The 18,464-nt window shown below is 41.7% G+C and overlaps 1 protein-coding gene across 2 annotated transcripts in view; it reads left to right on the top strand.

Moving 5' to 3' along the window:
* Positions 1–18,464, top strand: part of RBFOX1 (RNA binding fox-1 homolog 1) — a gene marked incomplete at its 3' end in the record, with an annotated part of 186,291 nt that overhangs the window by 135,114 nt on the left and 32,713 nt on the right. For both annotated transcript variants that reach the window (XM_082645489.1, XM_082645490.1), the window contains exons 10-11: positions 5,614–5,653; positions 16,579–16,643. In XM_082645489.1, coding sequence (XP_082501615.1) covers positions 5,614–5,653; positions 16,579–16,643 — 105 coding nt within the window. The remainder of the gene's footprint in view (positions 1–5,613; positions 5,654–16,578; positions 16,644–18,464) is intronic.

The raw sequence follows: 18,464 nt of genomic DNA, 5'->3' as shown, positions 1-18,464 counted from the left end.
AATATGTTACTCTAAGTGCAAGAAAGATATGGTGGTATCCCAGGAAAAAACTTCTTACAGTTGCTCAGTGCAAGAATGAAGCCCATACACAGAGCCTTTGGGAGTGCTTTCAGGTTAGGTCCTGAAGAAGCCTTTAGAACAGTGTGTGCAAACCTTTCTTTCTGTAAATCAACCACGTTTTTTGGTTTTAATTTATAAATGTCTTATCCTCAGATTGTATTATCTGATGCTTGGGAAGTTTCTCGACGAACATAAACATTAGGTCATCATCACCTAGCCCCAGAATACTTTCCAGAATTGTCTTTAGCTTTTTTGTTTTTTTGGTTTTGCCGTGAATTCTTGTTTAAATTCTCAGCCAGTTTTAAAAATGTAACCTCTTACATAAAAAAAAAAAAGCCTCTTAATTGAGTGCATTTAAAGACAAACACTCTAAGTCAGTGGTTCTTAAATTTGGGGGGAGAAAGTGGGATGTCACAGATGCCTTTGATAATCTAATTAAAATATGTATTTTCCCAAGGAAAATGTCAGTGTACATACACTGCACAATTCTATACAAATGCTAGTGAGTTTATGGACCCACCTGATATCGATTCAAAAACAACTAGAGTTGAATGCATTAAAAATATTATTTTCCACATGGAATGGGCAGTAAGATAAAGCAGCTTTAAATAACCTTTCCTTCAAGAATGTATTTGTGGCTGGGATATATTATGTTACACAAGCAGATTGTATAGTTTGGGCATCGCATGATTTCTTTCTTTCCTTTTTTTATAAAGTAAACTAATTTGCTATAGAGCAATCATTCCCTGCTTGCATTCATTCAAATATTTAACTCCCGTTATTACCTTTCTAAGAAAATGAGATGTGCATTTGCATTACGCTCTTGCAAAAGCATATCGCAGTTCCGAAGAGATTACAATTACCTTTGCATGGCTAGACAGACCGCCTCTGCATTAAAATAAGGCTGCGCCTGTTCAATGCATGATGGCAACTCTCTTCTCTTGTACTGGGATGTGGCTAATTTATCAATAGCTACGCATTAGACATCATCCCCTGCCCTCCTTTCCCTTCACATATGCACCTGTTTAGTGGGGTTTTAAAAAAATGTTTGGATCCATTCTTGAAAACCAGCATGGGACTTTCTAAGAGCTTGCCTATAACCAGCTCCTATTTAGAATAGGACCTAGGAAGCTGACCTTCAGGGTTGTCTCGGATGTAAAGTAAAATGACACGTGGAGGTTGGTGCTCCATAGGGCAATAAGCCTATTTGTCCTAGGACAGGCAGCGTCAGCATCCCGTTACTTGTTAAAAATGCAAATTCTTAGACCCAACCTCCCCACTCCACCATCCAGATCTATTGATTCAGAACCTCTGGGCTGGGCATGAGGCCCAGCCATCTGTGTTTTAACAGGCCCTCGAGGTGGTCCTGATGCCTGCTGAAGTTTGACCACTGCTGCCTGCCATGACAATTAAAAATTTGGGCTGTGAAGCCGATACAACCTGGGCTAGAATCCCAGCTTCTTCGTCAGTACCTAGTTCTCTCCGTTTCACTCTCTTGATGTCCAAAGAGGCTATAATAACATTATCCGTCTCATAGGGGTATTTTGAGGATTAGGTGGGGTAATAATAATTAGGTCAGACTAGGGACGGACACAGAGGCATCGCTCTCTAGGTGTGAGGGCTTGTGGCGATCACATTCATGCTGTGACTTAGGAAAAAAACACACAGTATTGTGATGAAACTCACAGCCCATCAAGTGGCTTTGTTTCATGTGGCCAATGAGGTTGGCCGTATCGGTTCCTAGTTTTTTGGAGTCATTGTGAAGGTAGATCACTCCCCCTCTGGTTTGTTTCTCTCCAAACTGTGCAGGTGTTGCCCATAGTGAAAACCAGCAGTCCCTATCCTGGGCGGTTTGTAAAAGCAGCTAGAATTCCCCACTTCCTTTCTTAGGGAAGCCACCACAGTTGGCTGAGCCTCTGAACACCCCCAAACTAGAAATTATGCCCTGGACCCTGTAGACATCGGACCTTGCATTGGCTGTTCCCTTTGCCTGGCTTGCTTTCCCTCCCTAGTTCCTCTTGAACTAGCTCAGGCGCTGGGGTTTCTGGGCCATTCGCTGGGGTTCCCTCACCTCCGATGCCAGCCCTCCTCCTTCCATCACCAGGTCAGAGCGCCATCGTTCCCCTCCTCCGCAGCAGCTCTCGCGGCTGCCACCTTACACCAGTGTACCTGGCTTTGTGCCTCCCTGTAAGCTCCCTGAGGGCAGCCTTCGCTGGTGCACTTGCCCTGAGCCTCAGCATCGTGGTTGGAGTGTAGTAAGCATTTCAACAGCAGAGGAATAGGGCTCATCAGTCAGTTTGTTTGAGTCTGTTCAAATGAGATGCCAGATCACATGTTCCCTTTGGTTCTCCGTCTTGTAAATGTGGAATGTCAGAGTCCCTGAGTAATCTTCCGTGGTCCCTGGTGGAGGGCAGAGCGTGGCAGCCAGGTCACCCGGCTGAACAAGCCCAAGGCAAACATCGGGGCCTGTTCCTGACTCACTTCTGGGAGCTGTTGGTACCCAGAGGCTTGCCATGGAGGCACGCAGCTGGCTGCAGTTCACAAGAGCTTGTCCTGATGAAAGAAGGGGCCCTTTTCTCAGCCAGAGCTCTGCCTCAGCCACTCCTGGTCCTGTGCCCCCTGGAACAGCCCCCAATATCTGCTCCATTATTCACAGAAGAGCAGACACAGATGGAGTTCCCCTCTACAAATATTTAGAGAAAGGCATCCCTTCCCATATTTGAATGTATATTAATGTTTGGTTAAATAGTAATATATTATTCACATGTGCATCACATTCTGTCTAGCCTCTTGCACGGGTATCCTAAGTCTGGGTCCAGGTTTTGGGGGTTTTATTGTTTGTTTGTTTGTTTTTGGCCTCACTGCGTGACTTGTGGGATCTTAGTTCCCTAACTAGGGATCGAACCCATGCCCCCTGCAATGGAAGCTCAGAGTCCTAACCACTGGACCACCAGGGAAGTCCCAGGGTCCAGTTTTCGAATCTTACCCCCCTCCCCCATTGACAACAGCCGTTGATGCTGAATAACCAGATGAAGATTCTACCTAGAATTGCTCTGTGTCACCTTCTGTCACCTACTAATGGCCAACCCCCCCTTTAAACTATGGGCAGTATTCACTCAATAGATATTTACTTACATCTTCAGTGTGAAAAGCAATGTGTTGGCCATCAAGTGGGATAGAATGTTGAGTAAGCTGTTGGGTGCAACTTTCAGGGTGAAAGGAGCTGCCTACACAAATGCCTGTAATATTTGACCAATATTTAAAATGGTTGGACCAAGTGAGGATTCGAGGATCGGAAAACGTGATGCTGGTGTTCACGGGAAGGAGGAAAAACTCCGCTTGGGTTGGGCGCTGGATAAAGCACATAGCGATGTGATATTTAATTAGAACTTTGTTGGCAACTCCCTTGCTCATCGCTTTGCACACATCACCTAACTCAGTCCTCCCTTGACGTGGGCACTTACCTCTTTCCGCATTTCGCAGATGAAGAAGTGAAGCTCAGATAGCTTAGGTCATTAGTCCCAGGGTGCATAGCTGCTGACTGCTGAGGCTGTGACCCAGATGCCCGTGGTTTCCTCTCTAACTTGTCTCTTGAATGGTGCTCCGCTTCTGGTTGAGGTTATCAGGAGATAAGACTTCCCTGGCACAAGGACCAGCACTTGCAAGGGCGTGATGTCATGGAGGAATGGACAGCGTGACGTCTTGGAGGAATGGACAGCGCTCTTCTGATCTGGCTGAATGATCAGCTCTGGGCCCAGTCTTGTTGGCAGAGGCCAGCCCTGCCTTCTGACCCCCAAAAGGCAGTATCTTTTTATGTTGCAAATGTTGAAAGAGAAATCAACCCCTAGCTCAGGATGCCACTTACCTCTGTATCTCGGATTAGGGTTTGACGCTGCTTGACAAGTGCTCTTGTGAACCGGAGCCCCTTTTCAATCCAAATAAAAACAGCTGAAAGCGATTCCTACTGACCTCCTTAGCATGTGAAATCCCTGCCCCGTTTTTAAAGATGATGGTACTTGGGGTTTAACCAATCAACTCTGAAAAGCTCTGAGAAGCACACTGCAGTGTTCTCCAGCAAACCAGTGCCACTGCCGTGTGCGCGTGTGCATGTGTGTGTTGTCAAGTGTCTCCTCCTGGCTCTCGATATGCTTGGCTTACCTGCGGGTCCACTCTGCTCCTGAAACCTGCTGGAATCCTTCGGTAATCAAAGTCCTGCTTCTATTAGGACTGCAGCTCCATTCGACGGTGGGGCGCATTGGAGAATTTGCGGTGGGGCGCATTTGACAGAACCATAAATCATCTGTAAACTCCATGGGAAGAGATCAGGGAAGGTTATTAATAACAACTGCTAACCTTTGAAAATATGCCTTAGAAACCCGCATTTTTGTATTTGAGATGTTTTGGGATCTTCACAAAGGCCTGTGAGATGCGCAAGCTACATGGGATCCTCATTAAACCCATTTTACTGCTTAGGAATTTTAAGTCAGTTTCCTAGGATCACAGAGCTGTGAGCTTCTTTTCCTGGATATTTCACTCGAGGTAAACCAAAAAACTTCTGGGAAAGTCCAGGATCTTTTATTTACCCCGTCCTGTGAAGTCCCTTCTCTCTGAGATGACTAAATGGACAGGAATCAGAGAGCTGCTGTGAGGCCAGGCTTGTTCAATCATTTTGTCGGAGTCTGCTTAGTCTGATTATAATTTATGCGAATATACACACAGACATAGGCGTGTACACACATATGACTCATGAGCCCACATACACACAGATGTGCACGCACATACTACTACACACATCATATGCACAATATCTGCATTCATATACACATGCATTTATACACATGTACGTTGTATACACATGCACACATGTATGCATTTACATGTTCAAAGTAACACACATTCATATGCATATATACGTATGAAGCACACTCATATACAAAAGCACACATATATTCTTGCACACACATCTACACACCTGTTCACCCACCCGTATAATTAGAGATATTCTACATGTACCATAGAAGAGGGGCATATGGAATTGCCAAATAGAATACTAGAGTGTGAAAGAATATAGAAGAAAATTTCTGAAATCGTTTGGATTGCGCAATGCCCCTGAGGTCAGCTGTAACCCGTATTGAAAATGTGACATCCATATGTCTGCTCTTATCCATCATATATTTTAAGCAGATGATTTTTTTTCCGGGGGCACCTCGATGGTTTGGCTGAATGCAAACCCCGATCCTCATATCTGCGTGGGTCACTTAAAATAAACGTGAATCCTCTTTGCATTTCTGCACCCCTCTGGAAAGGTTGGAAAGTCTGGTACCCAGCACGCCACCATGTCCTGATTCTGGGCCGACACCGAACCCCAGCCTAATTTTCTCAGTCTGATGGACTGCCGTCGTCTCCAACCTCCTTAACCAATCTGAAAACGATCCTCGGTTCCTGTGTTTCGGATCTTGTGACCAGACTAACTTCGCCAGTGCAGGGGTTGGTGTGTCTGCATGGGGAAATGCACTAATATGAATGTTTTTCTTTGTGTGTGCGCCCTTGCAGTGTTGTTTACCAGGATGGATTTTATGGTGCAGACATTTATGTAAGTATTCATTAACGTGCATGCCATCCTTGTTTCCTCCTGAGTCATTCTTTTTACAAGTTTGCTGCAAATTTCTCTACTGGGTGCCGCCCATTTCCTCTTCCTGTGAGAAAGAGTCCAAAAGGCTTGGAGGACTGAAGGCCTTCTGCTCATGATAGCCGTCGTGCTGTTGAGTGAGTGGAATGAACTCCCTGATTAACTTCAGAATAAATGCAAAACACCTTCCCAAAAAAGATGACATTTTTCCCATGTCAAATTAAAGACCCTCCTTCAAAAAGAAATCCTCTCTGAAGTTCTCAGTATGGTCTGTGTGTTTTCAATATAATATGTTGGATGACAACTGTAGTTACCAGCTGTAGAGGGTGAAAATATATTTTCATGGCTGATGTTTTGGATGTTTTCTTGTAAATATATTTAATTGTTGATCACTACAGCCCTAGAAAGATATTTCTTCCCCCAAACCCCGTTTCTCTCTCTCTCTCTCCCCCATTGATGATTTTAGCAAGAAATATCTCCTAACAAAATAGAGACCAACTTGAGCATTCAACTCTTATTTTTTTCAACTCTTTATTCCCTCCATTTCCCCAAAACAGTTACCTGATTTAGAATTATTTGTCCAATTTAGAATTGTTTGTTAAATGGTACCACTTTATTAAGCTTTTCACTTTTAGAGAAGAGGAGGATGTTTCTCATTATGGGGCCATAATTAAATTTACCTAACTTGATCTAGAGGGAGTTATTCACCCATGGTATGATATTAGCAGCACTGTTTTGAAAATGACTTGGAATAAACACAATTTAAAAGAAATGGGTGGGGTTGGGGGGTATTTTCTAAATCATATCATTATTTTTATTACGAGGGACCTCAAATAAATTCAGTGGAATCATATTTGTTGTTTTATAGATTAGATAACAAAGAAAAATGTAACCATATTTCTGATCAAATAGAGGCAATTTACTAGAAAATAGGAAAGACACTAGTTATTTAATTTCCTTCCCTTCGAATTTCAAATAATTACAATTTTGAAGCAGAGTATTAATCTCCATCAATGATGAACTTGGGTTTTATTATAATTGCATCAAGTACATTTATTATAATCTGTGGGTTAGGTTTTTTTCTTTTCCCCTTAATGAAATGAAAGAACAACCTACATGTTCTTTATTCACCCAGGGAACAACTTATTTCCTTCTTGTGTGTGTAGCTCCATCCACTCCTTTTCAAGTCCTCTTTTTCCAAACTTTGAATTTATACCATTTTAAATAGAGAAGCAGGCAGGGGCTAAACAGTCTGGACCTCCTCCAAATCCTCAGATAACCCATGAACCCAAACATCAGTCTATACCCTTCCCCTAGGGTAGCCTCTGGATTGAGGATGCAAATGGAGGGAGTTAGGACTTAGTTTAGGATATTTTTTTTTTAATTTGGGAAATGGAGGAAAGTAGAGAAGGGATGGAGAAATTAGAAAAAAAGAAAATACACAGAAAGGAAAACTATCTTCATCAACACTCAACCAAGGGGTGGGGGGAAATGTGGACATTACTAAGCCTAGCTAAAATCAAACACATTACAATTATTAGCTGCCATTTATTGAGTGTTCCCTTCTCTGTAAAATGACAATAATTTATTGAATTATTTGTAAAATGACAATGACTTATTGAATTATTACTTTGTGCTGTCCTATGGGTAGGTCAAATTGGTGTCTTTTCCTTGCCTCATAGATTTTTGTATAACAGGAAGTAGAAGCTTCCTGAAGGTACAGGCAGTAGGAGCTCACAAATAAGGAAAAAGAATGGGCGAGAGTAACGGATAGAGAACGTCTGCATTGGTTGAGACCAATGAAAATCCGCGAGAACAAGGCAAGTAGAGAGAGCAAAGGGACTCAGAAGAGAGCATCGAGACTAAGGTGGAAAGAGAAATTCCATTCAGGGAGAAAAGCTCCAAAAAGTCCCTTTGTGCTTTTGGCTCCTTTTGGGGTCTTTGCTTCCCACTGGGTGAGGTTTGGATGAACAGAGTTACGTCAATAACTTCAAGTCCTGAGTTTCCTAGTGTCAAGGCTTAGAAATCTGTCCCTTTTGCCCTTATCAAGCCACCCTACTAGCCTAAAACATTTATATATTTTTCCCATTGTTCATATTATGACGATAAGATTTTAAGGAGGCAGCTCCAAACAGGCAATTCGGTGACGGAAAAGCTAACTGAAATATGAAGTTTTAGCTTCGTTTACGCAGCACATTTCTGTCCTCTTTCCAGGAAGGTAGCTTCTGGAATACTTTGCTCTGTGTCCGATGGCAGCTTTGGAATCTTGCTGCATGGATGGTGTATGTATGTGGGCAACAAACCAAGGGCTCATAGATGGCCTTAAGTTGATTTAAGGCAAGAAAGAATATGAATATTTCCTGCACTCTGAAGCTTATGGTGCAGGATTCATCCTGGCCAGAAGTATATTATAATCTTGAATGTGCTATTTCAAGCTGCTACCCCTACCTCCTTTTAGATACTGGTATGTTCTGATGACTGGGAATGTCCCCCGTGCTCCATTTTTTTTTAAAGAAATAATGATTTTTTTTCAAAAGAAATAATGATTAAAGAGGTTCATAAAAAGGCACGCCAGGTTCCATTTTATTTAAAGGAAGTTTGTGGCTTGCTCGTTTGATCTCATTAAAAATAGTGCACCTAGCACAGGGAGATCAGCTCGGTGCTTTGTGACGACCTAGAGGGGTGGGATAGGGAGGGTGGGAGGGAGACGCAAGGGGGGGAGTATGGGGATATATGTATATGTATAGCTGATTCACTTTGTTGTACAGCAGAAACTAACACAACATTATAAAGCAATTATACTCCAATAAAGGTGTTAAAAAAATAGTGCACAATAAATAGGTCTAGGGCCATCCTGAGAAGACCTGGGATATGTCTTAAACACATTGATCCCCTCTAATAGGTCTAAACCAGTTATTTCTTTTTCATTTTATTGGGCAGAGCAATAAGCTTCTGGCTTTGGTTACTTTTAAGGAAAGTAGGGGAGGCTGCTCTCCAAATCTTCCTGCCCCAATTATCGTCAGCCTTGACAGTGGGTCAGAGCAACCCAGCAACTATAACAGCGTGGGTACCAGAATGACCAACCTTTTGTACATACCCTGCTTTTGTACATACCCTGTACATACCCTGCTTTCTCCACTCCTTCTCCTCTTTGTCGTCCAAGGTCCCCATCCCTCCCACCTGATGGTGGAGCCCTCTGGCATCTCCCAGTCCTGCCAAAGCACAGAGGATTTGAAAGACCCGCAGGATCCCTGTAACTAGCAATCCCCCTTACCTAGAATTAGCTCCTCTTAAACTTTTCAGGGAAGAGAACATTGAAGTGAGAGAGAGAGTGATAATCATGGACACCCTGAAAGTGCTGGAGGCAGTGGATTTGTAAGAAGATGCTGTGAGCTAGAAGCTAAGGTTCAAAACCAGGGATGCTCCTTTGGGCTGAGGGCAAAGAAGAATCATCTTACTTGGGAGCCCAGCCCTGCAGGGGAAATGCTGCCTGTCGTGCTCAGGCCCAGTGCAGATGGCCACACGTCAGAGGACACAAGGGGTTCCTGAGTCAGCAAGGAGGGTCACAGAAGTCATTACCTGGGTCCCTTCTACCTGAGGACACACTGCATACACACACACACACACACTTTTAGTATTTCGAAAGGTAGAAATTGAGCTTCCATCACTAGCCTATCAAACCTACAAATTCACTCATTGTTTAGTGGTACCCATTTCCATAAATTCTTTTGAATTAAAAAGTGGGTCATGGCACAGCATTGTAAATCAACTATACGTCAATAAAAAAAAAAGTGGGCCAAGTTAATGAAAAAAAAATATAAATAATAGGAGAGGCGATACATGGGTATGATCAACCATTTAAAAGTTGAAGGACCACGTCCCCAGGACCTACAAAGCAATCCATTAGATTTAGGGGTGAAGCTAGAGATCTCATAAGGCCGGCATCGATCAAGGAGCTGAAAATAAGGGTTGCTGAACTGAACTGAACCAAGACAAGTGTTTTCACCTGCTCAGGGAGATAGCAAAGAATATGGCATTTGATCAAAAGATAACTATTGAAAATGGAGAGAAGGAAATGATAATAGAGCTGTTAAAAAAGATCTGAGAAACTCTCAGTAGAAACAAGAGTAAGAGAGTAGAGTTCTGGGCACTGGAAAGAAGGGAAGAGAAGACAGGGGAGCAGGAGGGCAGAGAGAGCCAGAGAGTGGGAGGAAGAGTGAGAGAGAGAGAGAGAGATGATATACAGTAATGGTATCTTTTTTTTTTTTTTTTTTTTAGGGCTGTGTTGGGTCTTCATTTCAGGCTTTCTCTAGTTGCGGCGAGTGGGGATTCTCTTCACTGTGGTGTGCGGGCTTCTCATTGTGGTGGCTTCTCTTGTTGCAGAGCACGGGCTCTAGGTGCCTGGGCTTCAGTAGTTGTGACATGCGGGCTCAGTAGTTGTGGCTCATGGGCTCTAGAGTGCAGGCTCAGTAATTGTGGCACATGGGTTCAGTAATTGTGGCTTGTGGGTTCTAGAGCGCAGGCTCAGTAGTTGTGGCACACGGGCTTAGTTGCTCCACGGCACGTGGGATCTTCCCGGACCAGGGCTCGAACCCGTGTCCCCTGCATTGGCAGGTGGATTCTTAACCACCGTGCCACCAGGGAAGTCCCAATGATATAGACTATAAATGTTAACCTCGCTCCCTTTTATTAGAAAAGACCTAAGCTTTCTAACACTCAATGCTGCTGAGAGGCTCCCTAGTGCATATGTCTGGTTGAGATTCCAGTACATTTCTGCATCATGCCTACATCCCGTTATAACAAGGTTCTGGGTGACACCATGACTTAAATACAATTATTTCTGCATTCATGTCACTCTGCTGTCCATGGATCTTAAAAAGGTGTCCTCATTTCACTGATTTTTGAGCTCAGGACAGAAGTGTCAGTAGCACTGAAAGGTGGGAAGAGAAAATTCTCCAGATAAAAACCCCACGTGTTTATTCCATAGATCCTGCTTTCAGAATCTGAGCCAGCTGGGGTTCGGCTTTAGGCTGGTCAGTAACGATGTGGGAGGCAATAACCCATCCAGAAGTTAAGCACGTCCTGTGTAAGAGACAAGACACTCAGCCGTTACATCACCTCATTCCCTCTGCACATGGTCCTATCAAGGAGCAATCTCATTACCCATTACCCATCACCTCCATTTTCTTTTTTTTCCCAGAGGAGGAATCTTTTTTCAGAAAAGAGATGAAATTATTTGTTCAGAAATCTTCACTGTCACTGGGGTTTGAGCCCATGTGATCTAATTGCCAAGTTCAACCCTTAAGCCCTGGGCCAACAGAATAACACTGTTGTCCCTATTGAGCAAACCTGAGAAATGCAGTGAAAGAAAGGAAAGGGGGAGGGTGAGAAGTGAGAGGATAATGGAGAGTGTATGGGGTGGACAAGCCACAGGGAATAATATCTGTACTTGAAACATTCAAATAAGCGAGAGCGAGAGAGAGAGAGAGAGAAAGAACTTTTACAGTTGTAGTTCCATAAACGTAGATTTTAACTTAAAAAGGGAGGCTAAGTAGAACTAAATTGGAAAGAAAAGCCAGACTATATAAAAAATATATATTACACACACACACGTTTCTAGTCATATGTTAAAAGCAGCTTTGATAGCTTCATTGTGATTCATTGTTTCATGAAATGCAATTGTGTAGTGTTATTACATGAAATTAAATTTAAAAAATATAAAGGCGTTGATACAGTTATGGTTGCTACTGTGCTGTCATCCTAACTGCCTCAGTCATTAGGCATCAAAGTTAAATCCTCAGGTGTTCCAGAGAATTCCAATCATGAGATAAAGAGATAAATGTGAGCGACTTAACGTGAACAATTGAAATATGCTGGTAGGGGAAGAAGCCATGAAAATATCCTTTTTTCTTCTTTAAAAATAAACACAGGTTATAACACAAATATAGTGAGTGCGGTTTGATCCCCAGCCCCACCGTCTTGATCCCCTCAGTTACAGAGATTTTGCATGGTCTTTCTTTTGGTTTGATGGGTCACTCTTAGGTCTTAGTGAAATAAGAGAAGCAAACTTGTAAATGAATTGCTCTGGAATTTCTGTCTGACTTATGCATTTTCTTTTATTTCATTTTTGCATTGAAAAACATTACATTTCTGTTTCCTTATAGAGTAGTGTATCAAGAGCCTGTGTATGGCAATAAATTGCTGCAGGTATGAAATCCCGGCTGGTGGAAAAACTCATCACTATTGATTGTGGGTTTGCTGTGAAATCCTACTAACAAGACAATTCCGGGGAGGGGAGATGGTCTCTAACATAGAAGGAGGGAAGACTTAACTGAATTTTCCAGTTTTGATGTGAATTCTTCTAGAAGAGAGATGCTAATCATGAAATGTTTCCCTCTTTGCTAGATTGTGTGTCAAAATGGAGGTCTGGCTTGGCTCTTCATTTCTTGGCTTAAAATGTATCTGGCTTCAATGAATGTAAACTCAGTGAAAGTAATTCAAGGGTTTCATTGAACCAATTGTCTGAAAAAATTATTTTAGTAGGTTCCTGCAGTCATCTGGGATGGTTAAACCAAAAAGCCTTTTATACATCCAGCATTGAGGGTCAGCATAGCTAAAATAACTTTCCCTGGCTTCATTGTAGCTTCTTATAAATTTATTTCACAACTTTTGCCGTAGCTCTCAAACCTATTTCCCACTGCTGAAGCAACACCCAAATGAATGAACTTGTAGGAAGAAAACAGAAAAAAATCAACACATCCATCGAAGTGTAGCTGGCTAAGTCTCCAAATTTGGTCTAAAACCAACATTAAAACTATCAAATAAAAGGAAAGAGGAATGTAAAACTAATGATCAGTGGGAGTTTTATTACATGGGTTTCCCTGTAACCTGCATCCTTGTTTTGGTTCAGTATTAAGTCAATTAAGAAGGTACTTTTTTTTTCTGTGAGATTAATCAAGTTTTAATAAGAAATCTAATAGAAAAAATGGGTACTTGGACCTAGGAGAGGACCAAATAATTAAAATTCCTGACATCAGCTTTTATTTTCACTTTCTAAGAAAACAGGACTTCCATTGCCATATTTCAAAAATAGCTGAACATACGCAGATAAAAGAGTAATGATTTATATTTATGTTTTACATTTTTCAAATGTTCTTTAAATGTCATTATAGTGAATCAATTTTATGTATATTATTAATCCACCTGTTTTAGATAAAGTGAGATCATTGGATATTCTCAGAAAGGAAAAGCCCTACCCAATCCCTGTGTCCCCACCAATGACAAAAATTTCACCTCGCCTCCTAAGCAATTCGCCATTTGGATATTTGAACATCTTTTTCCAAAAGTATGCTCTCAAGTTTAAGCGTGTGATTTCCGTTGTCAAGCCACTTTGTGATGCAATGGAGAGCTACAGGGCTCATTAATAATGCTTTACAAAGTTCCACAAATGAGTATCCAGTTTCATTTCATTTCACTCAGCATCTCCCAAACCTGTTTGGTCATGAAACCTTGTCCTTCCCTGCCACTATGAATATCCCACCAAGCACAGCTTTGAAAATGGTTCATTGGAGCATCATTAAAGGTCCTTAATTGATAACTTCCCCCAGTGGACCTTCAGAAGTCTTGCTAACAAAGGAAGAGTTTCTGACCATATGAGTCAGTATCTCCCATGGCCGCATCTGGTGGTGGTGGCCAGGTTGAGAGGGGAAGTCCATAATGACATTTAAAATGTGTATGTTCTATAAGTTCACACTTGTATTTTGCTGCCTAGCATGTGAAAGTGAGTACATTTTGTGAGTAGGGAGTGTAGACCATTTTGTGTTTGTCACCCCTTTTTTACCTTTGGTTTGGTGGTGGGAAAAATCTACTTGTCAAGGATGCATTTTTTTGTCCTAAGGTCTGGGAGGACCAGTTTCAATGTGAACATGGTTTGGTGACCGCAAATAGAAGTGAGTGCTTCTTTTTTCAGACATTACTCCAGAACCTTACAGAAGCTTTGGCTATGCTCAGCGAGCTGCAAAATATAGGGCGATAAAATTGATTAGAGTCACCTGTTAGAACGGCTAATTAAAGCAATTTGTATTTTTTTGATCATTTTACAGTGTATGAACACATATACGGAGTTAATACACAACTCTGGTTTTCCCCTTAAATGGATTTCATACAGAAGAAAAATAGCGAATGAAGACAATGCAGTATATAGATGTGGTGACATTCAGCCATCCAGTCCTTTTCTTTTTCCAATTATTACATATTTCAGGGATCACTTAGGCCTGGATTGTCCAATACTGTAGCCACCAGCCCCATGTGGTTGGGTACATTTAAATTCAAATGAACTCAACTTAAATCAAAAACTCCATTTGGTGTACCAGCTACATTTCAAGGGTTCAGTAGACATTTAGGACAAGCAGCTACCATACTGGACAGCAAAGATATAGAACATTTCTGATATCATCAGGTCTACTGGACAGCAAGAAGATCACTGACCAAGGTCAAAATCTCTCCACTGGTTCCACAGACTTTAGCAAACTATGACCTTGACTCATGAATCAGGAATACTCGTAAACACATTCTTAAATAACAAAGATAAGTGTCAGGACATTGACCACTTGTGCCTGTCTTGCATGGAAACACACATTTATTTTCTCTAAATGGCCAAGTCATTATGCAGACATACAGAGGATGGATCTTTCCTGAAGCTTCATAGATAAGTCCCTCTGAAGGATCCCAGGTGTACACACATCCATTTTATATTCATGCAACAAGTATCTACCTAATAGTGAGGTTTGTTTTAGGTATATTCTATTTGCACTGCCACAGTTTTTCCCACTTATCAAACTTGCTACCTACTTCCATTGATGGAAAACATTGCAGAAGTTGGGGGAGTCCTACAGAGTTCAAAGAAGGTTTGCAAATAGGACGTGGCCAGAAATCTTTACTGGGACCAAATTCACAGTCACCAAGGCATGATTGATTGACATGGCACTTGATGCAAAAAACTTTGCAATAACTTTTCTTTTCCGTTCTGGAAGTGAAAGGAAAAAATAAAACACACACTCAAACTTTCTCCATTCAGAGCTTTCAGTTGGTTGCAGCTAAGGCCTCCTAGCAATCAGGAAGCCAATGCCAGCCCCTCCCTTCCTCATTAAGTTCAGGAACATACATACCTGCACACCTGTGTCTTTTATGGCTGCGTGATGAAAGCTGAAGAGATGGGCAAGCAGATGAAAAGAATGGCTCCAGAAATCTTGTGACCCCGATTTTCCCTCAGCCCATTGGTCTGTATTCCTCAGCACATCGCTCTGTATCTGGAGCTTGGTGCTGGGTGTGACAACTGCTTTGGTTTTCCATCTCCTCAGCACATTTAATGAGTTTATCCGTTCCTAATTAGATAACATGGTGCTTGGAACACCAGGTGGTGTCTGGCTAAGACCTCTTTTTTTAACTTTCACATTGTTTTTCAAGGGAGAATTTTTTTTTTTTAATACTGGCTCCAAATTATTGGTGATTATCTGTCAGCATGTCTTGGAGGTATCCTCTCTAGCATGATCCAAAGAAGGAACTTGATTAAGGAGGAACTAGCTTTTTGGAATTGCTGTGTAAGTGATAGCAAATTTGCTCTGAAAGTCAGCTGTGATTGGCAAAGGGTAGAAATAAATGACAATAAACGACAGAACGTTTTGATAGATGCTTCTTGCAATTTTCTCATTCATCTGTTTTCTATCCTATACCTGGAGCCAAATATAATGAACTCCTTCCCCCAAAATCCTCCCATTAAATCCCCCCATTACACCAGTTATTTATGCTGTTAGATGCCCTCTGACATCGCAGTCTGTCCTGAATTGCCCCTTTACAGTGAGGGTGAGAACCCTTCTCCCAGAGGATTATGGGACTATGTATTCTAATTAGAACCTGAATGGTCCCTGTGTTATCGGTGGAGACTGGATCCTGCTTGTTAACTGTGCTGAAATCATTCGACAGTGGTTGATGTATCGCTGTGGTCTGATGAGCAAGGAGCTCTGTTATTTTCACAGTTTGATAATCAATGCTCCACTGAACACAGTTCCTTTAGAATATGCCCATTTGTTTGTCCTCTGCTTAATTGAACAATTGCAATTACTGGTACATACAACTAAATGTTAATTATTTTTCCCAGATTTTTTTTCTCTCCTAATGATTTTATTTACAAATTGGAAGACTTTATATTTTCCACACCAAACAAATTCTCCATCTGAACGAGTGTGATATCTTTAGCTGAAAAGACAGAATTTTTAAGAGCTCACCATTCCTTTTTTTAATCATTATGTGACATTTAGAAAGCTGGAGACAGTCTTCTTTAACTGCTTTAGTGGTTGAACAACTACACGTGCAAGAGATGCCTAATACACTCTCAATCAAAGGGTTATCTTATTTTTTAAAAAATAAATATCAAAGTAAGACAGGAGGGCATTAGCTTGACCAATATTGGATTTTTAAGGAAGTAATCAAAGATTGAATAAAATGTAAGTTAATAGCTGATAAGTAAAGGTAAAGCATACTCATTTTGGAAAATCTGGAAAGTTCAGCAAAGCATAAAGAGCATTTAAATAATTCCCCATAATCCTCCCCACCCCCAAACAATTACCATTAATTAACATGTAGGTACATCTCTTTCAAAGGGTCTCTGGGTTGTCCCTTTGGGATATGCTTAAAACTGCTAACCTTTAACATCCAGCTGGGGTTGGTTGTCCACCCCCCATCTTTCTGGCGTGTTTTCATACTAAGCTTTCATTAACCTCCACTTTAGTTTGTTAGAGGTGGGTAACCACTGTTCTGATGTGGTCTCACAATCGGGCGCCCTGAGTTGGCTTCCTCTGCGTTCCTAAGTCCACTTTCTCCTTGTGTTTTAGGGTGGTTACGCTGCATATCGCTACGCCCAGCCCACCCCTGCCACTGCCGCCGCCTACAGTGACAGGTAAGGGCCTTCCTTCTCATGTTTGACATTTACCTGGAAATTAACTTAACTCGTGGGAGACGAGGTTCTCGTCTGGTCTTGGTGCAAATGCATGACTGCTGGGGAGGCAGCACCCCAAAAGTTAGGTCTCATGGTGAAGGTCAACAGGGGGCCACATAGAGAGAGGATGCACAATGACGCCTAGCTCATTCTAGACACTCGCCCTCTCTGCTGAGACACAAAGAGAGTGATACGTTTTGTCCGTGCATAGTTGTTTTCCAGATCTCAATTCCTGTGACAGCACACCTTGCATGCACAAAGTATACTCCCTGTTCCAACTTTCTCATGGTCTTCTCTGTAAGACCCTCGTTTCATCTAACTCATAGGACAAACACCAGGAGATGATCCTGCAGGTTTACCTCGATTTTCAGCACCCCGTTTCCCTTTTTTTTTTTACATCTTTGTACATCTAGGAAAGCATTCCCCTTATTGCATTTTTTTAATCCAAACCAAAGGAATGGGGGAGGTGTATCTGGCATTCATAAGGAGAGTCGTTCTTTTTGGCAACACCCAATGACTGTTCCTACGAACAGAAGCCAACATTTATTTGTAATGCACACCACATGTTAAGACTGGCAGCAGAAGGGTTTAAGAAATGCAGAAGTCAGAATTGGATGGCGGGGGTGAAGGCTGGGGGATGGAGGAGCTCTATTACGTGTTACCCAGGCTTAACAGATGACTCGGTTTCTGAAATGGCAAGCCACAGCTATTTTTGTATAAGTGCTTTGAAAAAAAAAAAGTGTGCGTTTCCATATTGAATGCAAATCGTTGGCTCTGTTTTCTGAGGACATAAATGTGAATGTTCAGATGCTCTGCATGCACAAATGTCATGGAGGGTGCTTATTTTGGGTAATGACTCCTTTAATTTAAAAATATGTTTCATGAATAAAACAGTAATGGTACCAATTTGCATGTGTGGCTGAGGCATGCTGGGTCCGACAGGTAAGCAGGCGATGTCTTGGACTCGAGAATGGGGAGTGTCGGCAGACACTGGTTCTCCTCCCTGGCCTCTTGTGACTCAGTCCTTATCTTGGTTTGCTGTGGTATGCTTTCTCTGCAGTTCCATTCCATTTCCCACAAGATGTGTCGTTAGCTCATTGTAACTACAGACTTCTTCTGAGGTATACTAAATCAAAAGAAATTCCTGAACCCAAAAAGCCTCACTTTGAAAACCCCCTGCCTAAACTTGTAATAAAATGGCTCTTTGACAAGATAGAATTGAGATTTGTTGTCTGAATGTATGCAGGTATTATTCCTGTTTTCTTATGAACAGCCATCACGAGCTCTCAAGGCTGGAGGGAGCTTCCAGAGGGACCCAAACTATTGTCAATGTGCAGTTCTAATTACCTAAATTATCCAGTTACCCAATCATCAGTTGCCAGGATGCAAAATATGTTTTATAGAAGTTGCTGTCTTCAATACACTTTGACACTAGATTAGGGAAATTGAGAGGGTCAAAAAAGCTAATAAAAATGATGACAATCTTGAAATCCTCAACATCATTCTACAAATGAAAAGACTTAATGCTATTAAATTCTGCACACTGAAGATTCACAAAGTATCAATTGTAATGTGGTTCATCTACAACCCTTAATTATTTTTATGAAAATATCTCTAGATGCTAAATTCTCCAACACCCACTTTGTATATAATTATAATCATAGTAACTTTAGCCTGCTGCATAATTATAAGAACCTTAAACAGATTTATGTCTTTGGATTTTTTATCTTGCTTCTCAGTATAAGTGCATCTATCCCCAAGCTGAAAAAAAAGGTTAATTAC

Source organism: Mesoplodon mirus, assembly GCF_964341445.2.
Source record: "Mesoplodon mirus genome assembly, chromosome: 15".
Taxonomy (NCBI): Eukaryota; Metazoa; Chordata; class Mammalia; order Artiodactyla; family Ziphiidae; genus Mesoplodon; species Mesoplodon mirus.
Note: the sequence above shows the minus strand (reverse complement) of the source record. Positions and strands in the feature narration are given on the sequence as shown.